The sequence below is a fragment of the Drosophila simulans genome, chromosome 2R (genome assembly GCF_016746395.2).
Source record: "Drosophila simulans strain w501 chromosome 2R, Prin_Dsim_3.1, whole genome shotgun sequence".
Classification (NCBI taxonomy): Eukaryota; Metazoa; Arthropoda; class Insecta; order Diptera; family Drosophilidae; genus Drosophila; species Drosophila simulans.
Window position 1 is genome coordinate 13791298 of NC_052521.2, and position 16667 is coordinate 13807964.

The window sequence follows — 16667 nt, forward strand, 5'->3', positions numbered from 1 at the left end:
TGCAAATGCTCAATATGTGCAAACAACATCTAATTTCTTTCATAAGCGAGTCTTAACAATATTCCGACCGCCACTGTGCGGTGGGCGTGGCATTGGCTGTCCACTCTTTATTAGCAATACAAATGCAAACATGCTGCACAAACATCGAGGCACAACTCTATTTGTGTGTGTGCGTGTGTGTTTGTGAGTTCATTTCCGGTGTGGGACGTTGCATTTTAATGCTTGTTGTTGCTGCTGTTGTAGAGGTCCTTGTTGCGTTTGCGTGCATATGAAAATTAAAATTGTTGACAATTGTCATTTTTTTCGCATTGCTGCTGTTGTTGTCATTGTGTTGTCAGCATTGTTACCGCGGTTGTTGCGGCTCAAGCCGCCCACTGTCGTATTTTCGCCCGGCTTTCCCCAACCCGCGATGTTGCTGCTGCCACACGCAACTAACCGCATTTTGATTGCCATGCATTCGACCGAATCGTGCTCGTTGCTAAATTGAAAGCATTTTCCGTGCCGTGAATCTCGGTTGGCAGCGTCAAAAAATAACAACAAAAAATGCATTTTTGCAGAAACCGGAGAAAGGACGGAAGTTGTCGCTGGCGTGTTGCATGCGTGGTCTGCATCCAGTGGCACTGTGCCCCTGCCACGCCCAGCCACGCCCTCCGCAGATCCTCGGCCTGCTTATCCTTAGCGCCAGCAGGCTGTGCGATTTGTTTGCTTGCTCAGCTCAGCTCATCTTATCGCTGCGCGGAGTGTGAAACTGCATTAAAATTGGTTATCCTGTAGGCGACAACCATCCAATCAATCGGAACATACATACATACATCTCATTTATGCATACACTTGGCGAAACGAAGTACAACCTTCAGTAATATATGTATTCAATTATTAGGAAACTATCTAAAAATCTATCTTAAGACTGAGATAACTGACATTAACTAACTAAACCTCAATAGTAACTTAAATATTCACTACTCACTATGATTTTTTTCTGTGTGCACATACTATGAGACTTTGCCTCCGCCTAACTCAATTGATTTGCTAATGTTCCGGAGGTGCTAAGACCAGAATCAGGCTTAATTAAATTTTTGTGTTGCTGCCGCTTCGGTAGATTGTGTGTATGTGTAGCCTTAAGGCGCTGACAGACGCGCACATCTTGTATCTGTATCGTGTACGAGTAGTATCTTGCAGATACCAAGCTGAATCTGGCCAGTGGTGGCAGCTGTCAGACGGAAATCTCGCAAGTTCATTCAGCCACACAATAACATAATTATTCAATTATACGATGTTGCTTGTTGATTTCGCTTGAGTTTAAAAAAAAAATAGCAGGGAAATTCCGTAAGACGCCTAGGAACGTAATCGCTACGACCAAAATCAACAAGCAAACGGCTAATGCAATTACAGGAATCCAGGCGGATATTCGCAGAACGAAAAGGGCAAACTCTTGGCAAAATTGTGAATGGTAGACCAACATTTGCACAGGCCATAAATTCCCAACATTCGCCAATGCCAATAAGTTGGGGCCGGGGTCTAAAGTTTTACATTGGTAACCGAAAAATATGCAAAGCAGTCATAATTTTACTTTAGAACCGAAATATTTTCGAACGAAATTGTTAGCAAACAAACTTTTTTATGCATCAACTAATTTCAATCAGCTAACAAAAATGTGCTTGCTGCCCTTTTCCCGCAACCGCAGAGCGAGCAAGATGGAGAGACTGAGCAAAAGCGCCGAAAACAAACAGAAAACTTTTGTCAATAATGCCGACGACGTTGTTGTGGCTTCAGTTTTCCTTGTTGTCCCGGCTGCCCTTCTTATTGCAGTTGCCATCGCCGCCAATGTCTTAAATCCCAACTGATTGTGCTGAGTGGCAGTGACAATCGGTGGTTTGGGGGTCGCGGCTTAGACACTACCTGGGCAACTGCGAATGATCCGATGCACCTGCCCCGCCTTTCGCCTTGGAAACCAGTTCCACAATCAACTTCTCTGTCTGAAGTCGGAAATACGCTGAAGGCACAGGGTTGAACTCGCCATTTGTAAAAACCCCTTTACTTAAAACTGGTTTGTTTTAACTGATTTAATGAAAATCCTAATTAGAAACAAAATTGTTAGAGGCTGCATTTCAATCGGGAGCTTATTCAATCTTTATCTATCTATCTCTTTAAGAACTAGCTAGAGCTGCTTACTCCTTACTCCAAAGCATCAACCACTATGCTTTAACTTGGCTAATACATTAATTAACTTTACCTCCGACCATTGTGTTTGAACGCCACTTATTCGTGGGCTTATCATTGAGCCCGGCGAAGGGTGGGGCTGAAAAACAAATACTCAAACGTTACCCTGACCCCATGTATTTTGGTTAACAATCACAACAAAAATAGGCGCGCAAAACTTTTAATGAGCTAACGCCGCTGATTCAGCGTTGTAATTAACATTTAACGAGCACTCCGTCCTACTTTCACGGGAATGGGACTTAATACGTCGACCTTACGGAATATTATTTGCAGGTGAGCAACAGATTTTTGTGCCGAATGCGGGGTTCCTGGAAATTATTCAATTTCGGCATCCATTTGCTAGATTTATGAGATCGTTTTTGGCTAAATTATTGCTTTGACGCCAAACTAATTATTTGAGTTAGTTTTCATTAAATAGTCTTTCGATTTTGAAACCGCTTTGGAATCTTGATATGAAATGTTTTTCACAATTTGTTCCTACTCACTTTTGAAAATTCAAAATGTAGAGGTCGTTTGACTCATGTCCATTTATAACCATTTATAACTTTCAACTTGACTCATTTGCAATTTAAAACTTTCAATTCTTTATTATATCATATAATAATAATTATATTAAGTACCACAAGGTATTTCAGATAATTTTACAAAAATTCTACATAGCGTATACGCCACACATCACGTATACGTCGGTTGTGAGAACTACAAGATAACAACCCCCATACAAAAGAGCGCCACCTAGAAAACATATTTCTGAGTAACATATAGCTTTCCAACACTAAAGTTCACCAAAGCTTTTGGGGGTGGAACTCGGAAAGCAAGAGCCACCGGCTGAAGCTCCACATCTGGGGGCAACTCTGCGACCCAAAACATATGTCCCGTCAGGCTGCACAAAGCTGCGCTGCTGAGAGCGCGGCGAGAGAGGACTGCGTGCCGCTTCGCTGTTTACTGTCCGCTGGCGAAGTGTTTATAACGGAACTCTCAGTTCACTCGCGCTGAGGCTCTGGGAACGTTGTGCTCTGGACCGCCGAAGGAGCAGCTCCACGCTGGGAGTACAGCCAGCCAGTTTATATATACATGTACATTTGGCCTGAAGTGGGCAAAAGTGTGACAAACAGAACGGAAAGTTAGCATACTTTTGTGAGTGACGACTTGGCCAAATCGCGAGTTCAAGCCCCTCTATTCAGGATATCGAATATGTGAAAATGTGACCCAATTGAAAACGCGAAAACGGGTCGCAACTACACATAAACTGCATATATTTATACACACACATATACACATATATGTATGTGTGCGGGCGAGCATAAGTACATCTGTCAATACAAGGAGGTAATCCCCCAAGTCGATCCGATATACTGGGTGCGGTGGAGTTGTTTAGCAAACACACATAAATTAATAATCAACGTTTTTGGGCCTCGGGCACAAAAGTATCGGTTATGCGAGGGTGTGCGTGTGTTTGTTTTACTCCACAGCCAGAGCTGCAAAAAAAAAAAAAGTTCAATCGCTGAAACTTCAGGCAAAACAGCCCGAAACGTTTCGCCTGCTGCTGCTGCTCTTTTCGTGGCTCTGGCACAGCTGATTGTCCAAGGCCCCACGCCGAACATGTTGGCTTGTTTGGTTTGAAGCTAAGGACCTGCACTTGTCGACACCCCCCACCGAAAAAAAAACCAGAGTACTCTGGGACGAGCTTCACGGTTTTACGGCTCTGAAGCACGCACCCAAAAGGGCAGCGCAGCGTGCACACGTAATAATAAAGCCATAATCAAAGGTAACCCGGGACAACGGAGCGTATGCGTGTTCCGCCAGGTCGGTGGCCTGACCAGCAGCTAATTGCTACGACACGCGGAATGCCAAGGATTCAGGGATTCGTGGGCCAAATATGCGACACTTTTTTGCACTCTGCGAAACTATTGCAGGCACTATAGAACATTCTGGGTTGATAGATGTATTTTTTTAGATTTTTTAATGTAAAATTTACCTTAATTATAATAATTTTATGTGGCTTCAGTAAAATAACTCAGTTTATATATATTTATTTTTAATTTCATTTCAAAAACTTATTGTTGATAACAGATAAGCTCATGCCTCAACATTTTACTCAGATTATATTCCGTGCACCATTATATCATTTAATTATTATTATTTAAATATTTTTTTAATTAACAATCATTAACAATCAATTGAATTTACTTTGACCATGAATCAAAACACAGAAAGCGAGAAAAGTGAAAGTGTTTCCCCTCGAATTCGGAATTTCTCAATCTCAGATGGCACCATATGCACATATTTGGCGCTCAAATCGAAACCCCCCTCTCCAAGAACTCTCAACCCCCCAGGCAAAACACCTATTTATGGAGCACAAGTGGTTATCCAAAATACATATGCCACCCTCCCATTCCGGAGGAGCAGTTGCGGCCACACTTCGGCACTCAGCACCAGGGAAAACCACAAACAACGTCTGCAGATGGGGCACACTTCAATGTGTTTTCACTCATATCTAGTTTTCCGGTAGCATATTTATTTTCCACTTTAATGGAAAACATATGCCGAGGCATCAGTTCAGTGGAAAACGCACTTGGCCAAGGTATACCCGTGTATCGTTTCCATCTAGATGCCTTCTATTACATTTTGCGGCAGCCTGATTACGCTTAATTGTTTCTAATTGCATGTGTAATTTAATTAAGGCAATTGCCACAGTTCACCTTGAACTATCGGCTCATCGGTGGGCCAGTGTGCAAACGTAATTCGATATGCGATGATTGCAATTGCGTTGCTTTCGCCTTACTGCTGTCTGCTCAGTGGAAAAATAAAATGGCAATCGATAAAGGCCACGGAGCCGGCTTTCCCGATTTGATTGCAGTTGTTTCGCAGTCCATTGCCATGGCCACGATTATGTTTAAAAAAAAGGAAAATAGCGGAAAGTTCTCAGAAATCGCCTGATTATTGGGCCAACTTGATTGGCGGCCATCCGATTTGGTAACAAGGGTAGACATCCCGTTATTGCCACAAATCAGGCAACACTTCAACCTTTTCAGACCCTTTGCGCTGAATTATTCATTTCTAGAAATCAATCAACGCATTTAATTTAACGCCTCTAGAAATATTGATAAAGCTCTAAGTATAGTAAATATATCTAGAAGATACATTTTGTTATGATTACAGCAGAATAATCTCTAAAGTCCCTGGTTTTTTATTTTATTTTGGTTCATAATTCTTTTTTAAGCACGCTTCCCATTTAAGATCATAAATCAAATTCGAAGATCCCTCTTCTTTGAATGATTTTAGGAATTATGAAGCTCTCTGACACCATGGCCACGCCTATAGAAGAAAAACTCGACCAAAACCTGAAGGTAATGCTAAGATACTCCATATTTATAGATGCATACCTATTAAAGATTAAATTTTTAATATTTCAGGTGCGAACTGGAATGGTACACGTGAGCGATGGCAAGAGCAGACCAGAACCCCTTCGACTTAATCTTACCATGGAGTTGCTTTCGCTGCAGAAGCTGGAAGTGGTGACCCCAAGTAGTTGTCATCCCAATGGACCACCCATGGAATCAAAGGTATATTATACTCTACCCTATAATATATAGCTTATTTATGAAATAATTAATCTTTCAGGAACGCATGGTTCAAATAACGCGCCAAAAACAAGGCGGCCTAGGACTGAGCATAAAAGGCGGCGCCGAGCACAAACTACCCATTTTGATATCGCGTATCTATAAGGATCAGGCTGCGGACATAACGGGCCAGCTGTTTGTGGGCGATGCCATCATCAAGGTCAACGGAGAGTACATCACGGCATGTCCTCACGATGATGCCGTCAATATATTGAGAAACGCTGGCGATATTGTTGTGCTCACTGTTAAGCATTATCGCGCAGCCACGCCTTTCCTTCAGAAGCAACGTGAGTAGTAGTGGCATAGCTTGGTAAATAAGGATTGAATAACCCTCCTCCAACATCCCAGTGACCAAGGACACGCCCGACTCTGACAACGATGTCACATGTGCCGAGCTGAAGGCTGACGAGGGCTACAAGTCATCCGTCAATAGTGGAACCATCAGTCGCAGTTGTAGTCGCCCCATGTCAATCTGCTCGGAGCCGGAGAAGCGCTGGACCGACGTGGTTGCCGGTGAGCCTTATTTATGAATAGGTTAACAAATTGTTCATTGTTTATGTCTTAAGATAAGAGATATGTATCTTATATCTCCATAAGGAAATGGCTAATGAATTGATATTTTTATACCTTGCCCCTAATGTACCCTAAGTACCCCTAATGATGGCATATGTGACGAGGTACATCTATGGCACTGACAAGCTGCGCCAAAATGCCTTCGAAGTTCGCGGTCTAAATGGAATTTCCACAGGTGTCATACACTGCGATGAACTTGCCATACTTAGTCAGTGGCTAAAACTGATAACGGACAATGTTGTGGGCCTAACGCATTTACAGGTAGGAGAGTTATACGTAAATATGTATATTTATAAATTAATAATTTGTTTATCTACTAGATGAAGCTATATAATAGAAACTTTGCTGTGGGCGAGCGCATTGAGTACATGGGCTGGGTGAATGAAGGTGTCATCAACAACAATATATCGTGGCAGAGCTACAAGCCCAGGTTTCTACTGCTCAAAGGCACTGAAGTGATGCTCTTTGAAACGCCACCAGTGAGTAGCAATCAATTGCCATAAGTTTCAATGATATAAATATTTTTTTCTTTCAAATTATTAGCTTAATGTGGCTGGCATTAGCAAGGCTTTGGTGGTCTACAAGGTCTACCAGACCATGTTCCGCATTGTCAAGGAATCCGAGACCGTGGATAGTCGCCAGCACTGTTTCCTGCTGCAAAGTTCGGGTCATGAGCCGCGCTATTTGAGCGTGGAAACCCGTCAGGAGCTTTTGAGAATCGAGAATAGCTGGAATGCAGCCATTGTGACAAGTGTCATCAAACTGGGCGTAGGTTTCACTCGTAACTCATACCTCCACTCTCTTTTTATATGCTAATTTTCCTCATTTTCCTTAGCGTAAGACATTTGCCGTGTCGCATCATGGAAAAAGTGGTGGACTCACGCTGGACTGGCAAGCTGGATTTTCACTAACTGAAGGAGCAGAATCCGCCACAGTTTGGCAGTATAAATTCTCACAGCTGAGGGGCTCCAGTGATGATGGTAAATCGAAGCTGAAGCTGCATTTTCAGGATCACGATAGCCGTGCAATAGAAACCAAGGTAAGATAGGAGTATATCATAATTTCATGAAATATACAATTTAATATCCTGCAGGAGCTGGAATGCCAAGTCCTGCAAAGTCTGCTGTTCTGCATGCACGCGTTTCTCACGGCCAAGGTGGCATCGGTGGATCCGGCATTTTTGAGCTCAATCCAGCAGACTTAAATCAAAATGTGGACAAGAATTCACATGGACTCACACTCAAAATGATATATAATGAATATTCGTAAAGTGCATAGCAAATAATTCGAATATGAATGTTGGACTATAGGTATCGCATACATGATTGTCTGCTTGGAGTTATTATAAACGAGTACGCGCATATACATATGTATGTTGATCTGAATGATTGTAATTGTAATTGGATACTGATATGGGTATATTTATAGCGCTGATAAAACTGAAAGTGAAATCTCTTGGTGCATTACAGTAAATTTTAAGCATACATAAGGCAATTACTTTAGGCATTTTTCCTATTACGTAGACTTGGTACTTACAAATTGACAACAAATTTATATTGTTTATAATCGATCGTTTCCGAATGTAGCCTTTAAAGTTAAATTACTTACCCCTACCTAACTTACGGATTGTTAAAACCACATAGGTCTGCCGATTCTGAATGTCAGAGCAACTGATCGCTTTTGCTATTAGCCGAAAAGATTATAATGAGTGGCCTTAAAGGCTTTATCCCGTGCTGTATCCTCTAGACATATATTTCTCCGGCGGTTTAACGAAAATTGATCGAAAAAGATGAAAACCGTGTTTTGTGTGCGCTCTAATGAAAATTTAATTTTCGAAAAAAACGAATGCTTTAAGGTCGGATTAACTGTTATTTTCTACTGAAGTAATAGCTGATGTCATAATAGATATATACATATATATAAAAATACCTTATAAATTAATATATATATAACATCCACCGAACAAATCTCAATGCACAGACGTAACATGAACTAGATTTTATAACTGTTATACATTTACTCAGAGCCAGTTAAGTGATTTCATCAGACACTCACTTAGGTCATTTGTCAATTCAGAACGTGTCTTTCGGTGGCAAGATCGCATTTGTTGCTAGCATATTGCATTGTACGTATTGATTTTAGGCGTTATTGCACAACATACAACTACACATTATCGAATTAGTTAGCGAATCATCGACGAGCACAAAAGATCATATATCTACACACAAATATCAAGTTGGCGCATAAGCAAATTGCAAAATCCCAAACAGCATAAGCAGAATATCTCTAAAAATATGCAAGTATCTATAATCCATATACCACAGCTGAAAACAGAATCAAAAATATTTACTGTACATATGCTTAGCTCTATTGGGTTAGAATCCGCTCCTAGCTCCACAAAGTATATATGTATATGTATACCATAGCCGCAGAAATAATATTTGCATACAAACCGATCCTAGTTGCACCCAAATCGCAATCCTAAACCCACAAACCCGACCAACATACGTAATCTGCAAACACCGCAACATGTTATACGAGTATCAATTACCAGGGAGTTAGAGCTCCCTCATCACAACTAACCTACATACCATACATACATACATATATTTTTAATGCGAAGCTTACATAGTGCTGTATGAAGTACACGACATACAGATATATACATACATATATATGCCACACACACACATATGTTCCCCGAACTAAGGATACTACTCAAAAACTGCGATTCTGTAATAAAGTTCAATATTTATCCGGAACTGCGCTACTTGAACAAAAATTCAACGATATGAAAACCATTTGAGTTGGTTTAGTTATGGTTCCCTATTTACTTTTATGCGTTTGCTAATTGAAATTATTGTACAAGAAAACCAAAGCATTCGAATTGGAATAAAATCTGAATATCTAATCAAGAACAACAATTTGTACTTCTTTCTTTCGACTTTTTTCCACCCCAATAAAACTTCACTTTTTAGTAACTCAAAGTATAATAATTTATTTCAACCAATTGAAACAGAACTCATGGCTGTTAGTTCCGCTTCAGCGTGAAAGAAACTCTTAAAACAATGCTAAAATATCATACATCTATGTACAGAAATGAGTTTTTAAAAGGGAATGTGTTTCGATAACTCTCAGTTGTTTGCTCAAAATGGCTGCTTTGAGCAAACAATCGTAGTTTTTTTGGACGGGGTTAACTAGTCTAGAACAAACCTTTGCATATGACAAAATCCCCTCATGGCTGTTTGAGCGGATTTTGAAGTTCAACTCTGGCAGCTTTTGCTTCAGTTCCATGAGATATCCTATAACGTGTTTAAAGCTTTTACATCATCGACTTGTGTATGTACAGATTCTGTGCCCAACAATTTGAGCCTCGATCGTGTCGTTAATTCCATTGGCATATGCAAACATTCTTTCAAGGAGTTCTCTGTGGATTAACTGACGATTGTTTCGCATTTTCGGACTTGATATTATCTACACAGCATCGTATATATGAGTATGCTATAACTGGCATTAACCATACGAACTACAAGCTAATCTTAACTTAGAACTTATGGTTTGAAGCTGCGTTTGCTTGTGGGTTTTCTCCTTTTCTTTTTTTTTGGTGCCGAAACCTAAGTACGTTGTTTGCGAAATTTGCCGATCCTGCTGCGGACCTGCGCCAAATGTCGAACCAAAAACACAAACTCTCCTGCAATGCCACAATCTACATACGTGAACATCGGTTGTTGGTAAATTTCCAAATCTAAACGTAGTAAATTTGAAAACGGGCCACTGGTCGAACTCAGACATCGACGGGTTCCTTGGCGGTCTCCGTGTCGGTTAATCGCACCACGGTGACCTCGGTGGTGACCCCGTTCAGCACCATTGCCATCGATTGCTGATCCCGCCACGGTGTGGTCAAAATGGTGAACCGCTGCCGCAGACTGCCCGGCGTGGAAAGTAGTTTGAATATCGCCACGGCAGGAATCATCACAACCGAGGAGCCAGCTATGCACCAACCCAACGCATTGGCCCAACTGGGATACACGTAGTCCGCATAGGTCAGTGGCTCGTAGCCAATCAACCCGTACACCGTGATGAAGAGCAGGAAAATTGGTGCCACAAATCGCCAGCACACCTGCCAGTATCTTCCCGGCGGAAAACCAATCATGTCCCGTATATCCTCGCTAAATCGATTGGTTCCGTAGATCCAGGACACGGCGATTGCCTCAAAGAACACGGCCACTAGAATCGAGTAGCCGGCAGCATATCTATCCAGCAGGTGGAAGAAATAGAAGCCACCCTGGGTGCAACTGGCCAAACCGACCACGAAGTACAGGGAAAACAGTCCAGCTACAAACAGCTCTCGGTTTCTTTTGATCTTGGGGAACTCGTCGCTCAAAGCTGTGATTATAGCCTCTGAACCACCAAACTGAAAGAGTTGTATAATTAAGTTGAAGTCTTTCATATAGTGTTTAAGTTATATATACCGAACTATCCAAGCCCAAAGTGAGCAGCATCATGAAGAATATTAGAGCCCAGAAAGTGCTGGCCGGCATGGTGGCAATGGCAGCTGGATAGACCACGAACACCAGACCAGGTCCTTCGGTGGCAACATCTTCAATTCTTACACCCAGAGTGTGGGCCATGTAACCCAGCACGGAGAATATCACAAAGCCGGCTATAAAGCTGGTAGCCGAGTTAATGAAACTGGTTAACAAGGCATCCCTGTAATAAAGTTAAGTAATAATTTAAGTGATAAAAGTATTAGACTTGCAACCTACTTGTATACATTATTATGGTATTTATTGTAGGATGCATAGGCCAGCAGCACTCCAAATCCTGGACCCAATGAGAAAAACACCTGAGTGGCTGCATCCACCCAGACTTCAGCCTTATAGATGGCACTAAAGTTGGGCGTGAGATAATACTGAATGCCCAGAAAAGATCCGGGCAGTGTGAGGCCTCTGATTAGTAGAATCAGTAGCACTGCATAGGGAAAGAGGGCAGTAAACCACACAACCTTGCCCGAAGTGCTGATACCCTTCCACAGGGAGAAGTAACAGATTAAGTAGACAATCAGAAGGCACAGCGCCATGTCCCATTTGATGGCGCCCAAGTCATGGATTCCCTCGCTGCGGTTCAGCTCCAAAATGTAGCGGCTATACGAGGAATTAAATGTAATTACAAGTTTGAAAGCTGAAGATACTAATATAACTCACTTAAAATATTCTGATGCTGCGGACTGAAAACCCTCCACATGGCCAACTGCTGACGTATCCAAGCTCGAACCATTCACATAAGTCTCATTGTAGAGCAGGCTTTGATTTCCCATGACATACAAGTCACTATAGTTACCAATAAGCGGAACACGAGATGCATTTTGGCTCTCAAACTGATAAGAAGTTAGAGTTAATAGGGATTAATTTGTATTAAATGGTTATGTATCTAGTTACCGGTCTACAGTTTGGTGTGTTCCAAATATTATTACACGACGTCCAAGGCAGCGAGTTGGTGAAGGATGCAAAAAAGAAACGCAACGACCAGGCTATAATCACATTGTAGTAGAAGTCCACATAGAAGGCTATCAGCACCACGGCATATCCAATTCCTGCAAGTTAAAATGCTAATCCATGAAGTTCTTGTGATTAATTAGTAAGTAGTTAGTAATTACCTTTGAAGAGGGGCACCAAGCGACCCCAGCAGGTTATGGCTCCCTTACGATTGTGCTGACCCAGGGCCAATTCCATATAGAACAGAGGAATGCCACCGACCACCAACATAATGCCGTAGGGCACAAGAAAAGCGCCTAAAATTTTCAGATATTTTGAAGTTAACTCTAGTCGAAGGACACAAGGATTCATTAGAATTGGATTTTATTTTAATGAACTAGAAGATGCGATTCCAAGTTACAATCTTAGATACTTCCACCTCCGCATTACATCTCTTACTTTTTACCAACTTATTTTCCAGCTATAGAAACAATCAATATGTTTTGTATGATAATGATTGCATAACCGCCACATATTGAGACTGACCCGTGTCACAATCTCTGCATTGTTCGCGCTGCCCCCGGTCGACAAACATAATTACACACACATTTTCTACATAGACACACCCGACCTTTATGTATGTTCGATGGCACACAAAATCAAATTGTTTTACAAGTGCCACTCTAAGGACATTTTAAAAACATTAACAGCAGCAGCAGCAAGCTGGCGGATGAGAGGCGGAAAATGCGGGGAAGGCCCGACTCGGCTGTCTCCTGCAGTCATCGCCGTCATCTCCGTCACCTCCGGAAAAGCCGAGCCAAAGTTACACCCCCCTTTTGGGCCAGACAATTGGTAGAGTGCCATCGATACTTTGTCGAGTGGCAGGGGATGATGTTCTATGATTTGATTATGTCTATTAGCAGGCAAAGTGGCCGACGACAAAGTCGTCTAGGGCCAAAACCCACATTACACCCCACTGTATGCAAGGGCGTTCGGTGCAAAGTATATCTACAAAGGGTCTGCCAGCTACGGTGCTTCCTTCTGTCGTGTCAATTATGTCGGAAATTTAAAACAAAACCGTCTAAACTGAAGTCGGGGCATCCATGACGCTGGTCTCTGTTGTTGAAGCCATAATTTCCGTTGCTTCAAGTGCATTTCCCCCATTTTCCAGCAGCTCGTCGGGGACACTGTGCAAATATGTGCCTCTAATTCGATTCCCATCCCGTAATTCGGTCAAAACTTGTCCAATTTTAAACGGCCAAGTGTTGGTTATAGCTTGACTAGTAAATTGATATTCTATTGAATTATTGAAAGTTATGCCTACTTAAATGCTTGTGAATAACTTTTTAAATGTATTTGTTTAAGAATTGAGGTGCAACGTGCTCCTTCCCACCATTCCAAATAGTTTCAAATAGAAACCTTTATTTTCAAACACATTTAAGACAGAAGTGTATATTATAATCAAATGCATAGTTAAACCAAGTACATTCAAGCAAGCGCTGCGTATGCGCGATCTTAGTTTGAAAAAGAAGAGAGGCAGCTCCTTGGGTTTTAGCCCTAATCCAGGACAATGTGGATGGCACAGCCTGTTGCTGCCACCAAAGCTTCCACTTCCGAGTTGCAGGCAGCGGGAAAATGGGAAACAGAATAAATAATACCGACTAAGCTGTGGTAATAATCGCAACCTGAGCGAGTTGCTGCCCCTGGCAACGGACATAAAATGGAACTTAAGCTGGAGATGGAGCTGGAACCACTGATTGAACGCAATGAAGCGTATAAATATAACAATTTATTATTATGATTTTAAAGCAGCAGCAGCAGCGACCGGGGGTGTTAGCAGGAGGAAAAAAGACTCATAAAATAGTAATAACTATATCGAAGGCTCTGTGTGCCACATCCATTCACGACGCATCAGCGGGAAAGTGCCGCAATCAGTGGGAAAATGGGGAGGTGGAGATGGAGACATGTTTCGCACATGAATTTCCCACAATGCGATGGTGGAAAGTGCTCCAGCAACAAAAGCCTAGAGAACTCCACATAAGCAGGCTGACATATTGCCAAGAAAATGGGGTGAAAAAGAGTGACAGAGGGTAAGCAGGCCAAATGCGATTATGACTGCCAGATTTAGTTGTCATACAGAAGCACTTAACTTTTGGAATTGTTTTGAATGATGGCGTTGGCGATGAGGATCAGGAAGCGAAGTAAGTGTTCGCCTGTGTGTCCTTTGCCGCTCTTTTAGCGGGGAAAAGCCCTGCAATTTGACAAAGGAACCATTCCCATTCACCACCCACCGACAGCACTTCGCACCACTTTGACAAAGTGTTAACAAGGCCGAAAGGGAAATTCAGAAAGCGGAAAGAGGAAAGCGACGGGTTCCGTGGCAAGCCCAATGATGTGTAAAGCCATATAAATTATATTCACTCAGCCAGAGCGATTGACGAAATGTATTTAGCCCCTAATTGGCCAGTTCACACGGAGAAAAATCACCCCCATTGGCTGAAAGTATCTTAAATAAAGTATAAAGAAAGTATCTTAAAGGCATGATATGGTTAAAGATTATCATAGGCACATTTAATAGTGATCTTCTTCTGTAAAATAGTGTAGGATCTAAAAGGATATACTTACCACCGCCATTTTTGTAGCACAAATAGGGAAATCTCCAGACGTTTGCTAAATCGACGGCGAATCCAATAACCGATAATAAAAAATCCACTTTGCCGCTCCATGTTTCGCGCTCGTCGCTGATGCTATTGTTATCGTTATCGTGTGGCGTGGGCGTCTTTGATTTGGATATATGTCCGGTTGGTGACATCTGCGACTATATAACCCGTCGTGTCCTTGACCCAAAATGTGGAGATCCCGCCGCCGCACTTTGAAATCTGTGGAAATCGCAGCACTTCAATGGGTCAGTTGTGCAGATGTGCCAGAAATATGAACCATATTCAATGATTTAAATCCCAGTTGCCCACCACCCCAAAAAATCCAAAACCCTTCACCAATCAATGGGCTTCAATGAGTGTGTGTCCAGGGCACTTGAAACCTGTTTGGCAACGACATGTGCTTACCCAGCCCTTGAAGAGCTCGTTGGCACATTACGCATACGACAGGTGGCATGTTCAAACACACTGGGCAGCAAGCACTTGACCATCCACACCACAGAACAAGCACATGCATATATCCGCCTATATGTGCCCAACTCTCGGGCATCTTTGCGTGTAATGAAACCACAAACACGTCAAACAATTAATCTGATCTACTTAATTCCTCCCCGCTGACTTTAATTGCCCCGAGTTGCGATCAATTAAGCAAAATGCAGATTGAGTGCTTAAAGTGCTCGGAGCTGCGCTGGGTTAATTTATGACTAGAATCCATCTTTTTATTCCAGATTCGATGGTAATCTTAGTTGGCCAGATTACAAAGTATTACAGTAATAACTATTATTAACTAATATTAAAAATTTGGTTATTTATATCTATGTGTTTAAATGAACTACTTTAAAAGAGTGTTTGAAGTTTACATGCCTTCTTTATTGCTTTCTTATCAAACATACAACACATTTTGAAGTTATCAGTATTTCCATCTGTAATCATTACCATTTTAAATTTACTCTGTGATTGGCCATATTTTGCATTTTACAACGATTTTTTAACACCACGCCTAACATGATACAACTACTGAATATTTTATTTTTGATCTGTGCCAGCTGCACTTGAAAACTAGGTTCTTAAAGATATTATGTTGTTTATTTGTTGCTCGCTTTAAATTATTCAGTTATTCACCTCATTAGATTTTATAATTCCCATCGTAGTTATTTTAATTCATACCTAAAAACTGGTTTATATGCTTACTTACCTAATAAATACCAAGCTCAAATCATGTAGTTGCTCCAATCCATTGTTAAATAATCCTTGAGACTTTTGAAAAATATCCAGAAAACTTAGAAAAAAGCTCCACACAACCAATGCCGAATGCCAAACCCGAATTTCACTTCACATTCACATGGGCGGATGTGTTTAAATTTTTTGGAAAACTTTCAACTTGAGGGCCGTGTTGGGAATTTCAAAATCGGAGCTGTTGCGCCTTCGGTGACATGCGAGCGTTTGCAAATGGCTGCTGGCCAGCGGCTGCTTTTATAGCCCGCGACAAGTGGTTACCGTTACGTCGGCTGCATCTCTTATCACACACACACACACCCCAACACTCGCCAACACACACACACACAGCAGCGCCACTTATGTGCGGAAAAGTTTTGTGTGTGTGTCAAGCGCAGCGGTGAAGTTGAACCTCTAGAGCTGAAATCCCAATTCTGAAAGCCAGAAGTCGCATGCGCCAAGGAAACGTCGACGGAACCGGAACGGAAGTGACCAATTAGAGTTGCCTTATATATACAGCGACAACGTGGCGTATACGCGATGTGCGTGTACTGGTGCAGGCTGTCTCTGTGTGCGAGAGCATTCGCTGTACGTGTGCGCTGTTAACTGGGGATGCTGCTGTTAACTTGAGAGACTTTTCTGCTGGGCCATGTTAACCCGCTGTTTTCTTTAAATTGTTGGACAAAATTGTTTGTGAGCTTATTTATTAAATAAATTTTAATTTTATATTATTTTTTTTTATTTAAAAAAGACAACATTTTTCTTTGTACTAAATAGCGCATTAAATATATGTTATATAAGTTACATACGTAGAAATGGAACATTGTGATTTAACAATAAGATTCCATTTCTCCTTTTAAGCGAAATATATATCTTCTTGGCAACTAGAGGGTTAAACACTGTTA

General features: G+C 41.7%; 2 protein-coding genes across 5 annotated transcripts; one reads left to right on the forward strand and one right to left on the reverse strand.

The window, feature by feature from the left end:
• Positions 1-3182: 3182 nt before the first annotated feature.
• On the forward strand, positions 3183-9334 carry LOC6734786 (gamma-1-syntrophin). 3 transcript variants are annotated; one of them, XM_016168232.3, is made up of 10 exons: positions 3183-3357; positions 5506-5570; positions 5637-5786; positions 5845-6130; positions 6192-6356; positions 6493-6677; positions 6737-6895; positions 6960-7184; positions 7252-7455; positions 7510-9334. In XM_016168232.3, exons 2-10 carry the CDS (start codon positions 5511-5513, stop codon positions 7618-7620), a joined length of 1545 nt encoding a protein of 514 aa, XP_016027988.1. In that variant the 5' UTR covers positions 3183-3357; positions 5506-5510; the 3' UTR covers positions 7621-9334. The 3 variants fall into 3 exon arrangements, with proteins under 3 accessions (XP_016027988.1, XP_016027987.1, XP_002081789.2); XM_016168231.3 differs by having other exon boundaries at positions 3184-3549; XM_002081753.3 differs by lacking the exon at positions 3183-3357 and having other exon boundaries at positions 5481-5570.
• Positions 9335-9387: 53 nt separating this feature from the next.
• On the reverse strand, positions 9388-16024 carry LOC6734787 (sodium-dependent dopamine transporter). 2 transcript variants are annotated; one of them, XM_016181801.3, is made up of 8 exons: positions 15743-16024; positions 14516-14769; positions 12073-12207; positions 11855-12009; positions 11621-11793; positions 11183-11560; positions 10889-11126; positions 9388-10830 (listed from the first exon to the last, which is right to left on the reverse strand). In XM_016181801.3, the coding sequence occupies exons 2-8, from the start codon at positions 14700-14702 to the stop codon at positions 10201-10203; spliced, it is 1896 nt and encodes a 631-aa protein (XP_016027989.1). In that variant the 5' UTR covers positions 14703-14769; positions 15743-16024; the 3' UTR covers positions 9388-10200. The 2 variants fall into 2 exon arrangements, with proteins under 2 accessions (XP_016027989.1, XP_039147518.1); XM_039291584.2 differs by lacking the exon at positions 15743-16024 and having other exon boundaries at positions 14516-14786.
• Positions 16025-16667: the final 643 nt, after the last annotated feature.

Bases quoted from the DNA above. Each gene is read 5' to 3' on its own strand.
- LOC6734786 (XM_002081753.3), top strand. From the start codon at position 5,496: ATGATTTTAGGAATTATGAAGCTCTCTGACACCATGGCCACGCCTATA. The intron at 5,571-5,636 runs GTAATGCTAAGA...TTAATATTTCAG, and splicing joins AACTCGACCAAAACCTGAAG to GTGCGAACTGGAATGGTACA. The intron at 6,357-6,492 runs GTGAGCCTTATT...ATGTACCCTAAG, and splicing joins CTGGACCGACGTGGTTGCCG to TACCCCTAATGATGGCATAT.
- LOC6734787 (XM_016181801.3), bottom strand. From the start codon at position 14,702: ATGTCACCAACCGGACATATATCCAAATCAAAGACGCCCACGCCACAC. The intron at 12,208-14,515 runs GTAAGTATATCC...TGAAAATTTTAG, and splicing joins GTGCTACAAAAATGGCGGTG to GCGCTTTTCTTGTGCCCTAC. The intron at 11,794-11,854 runs GTAACTAGATAC...ACTTCTTATCAG, and splicing joins ACACACCAAACTGTAGACCG to TTTGAGAGCCAAAATGCATC.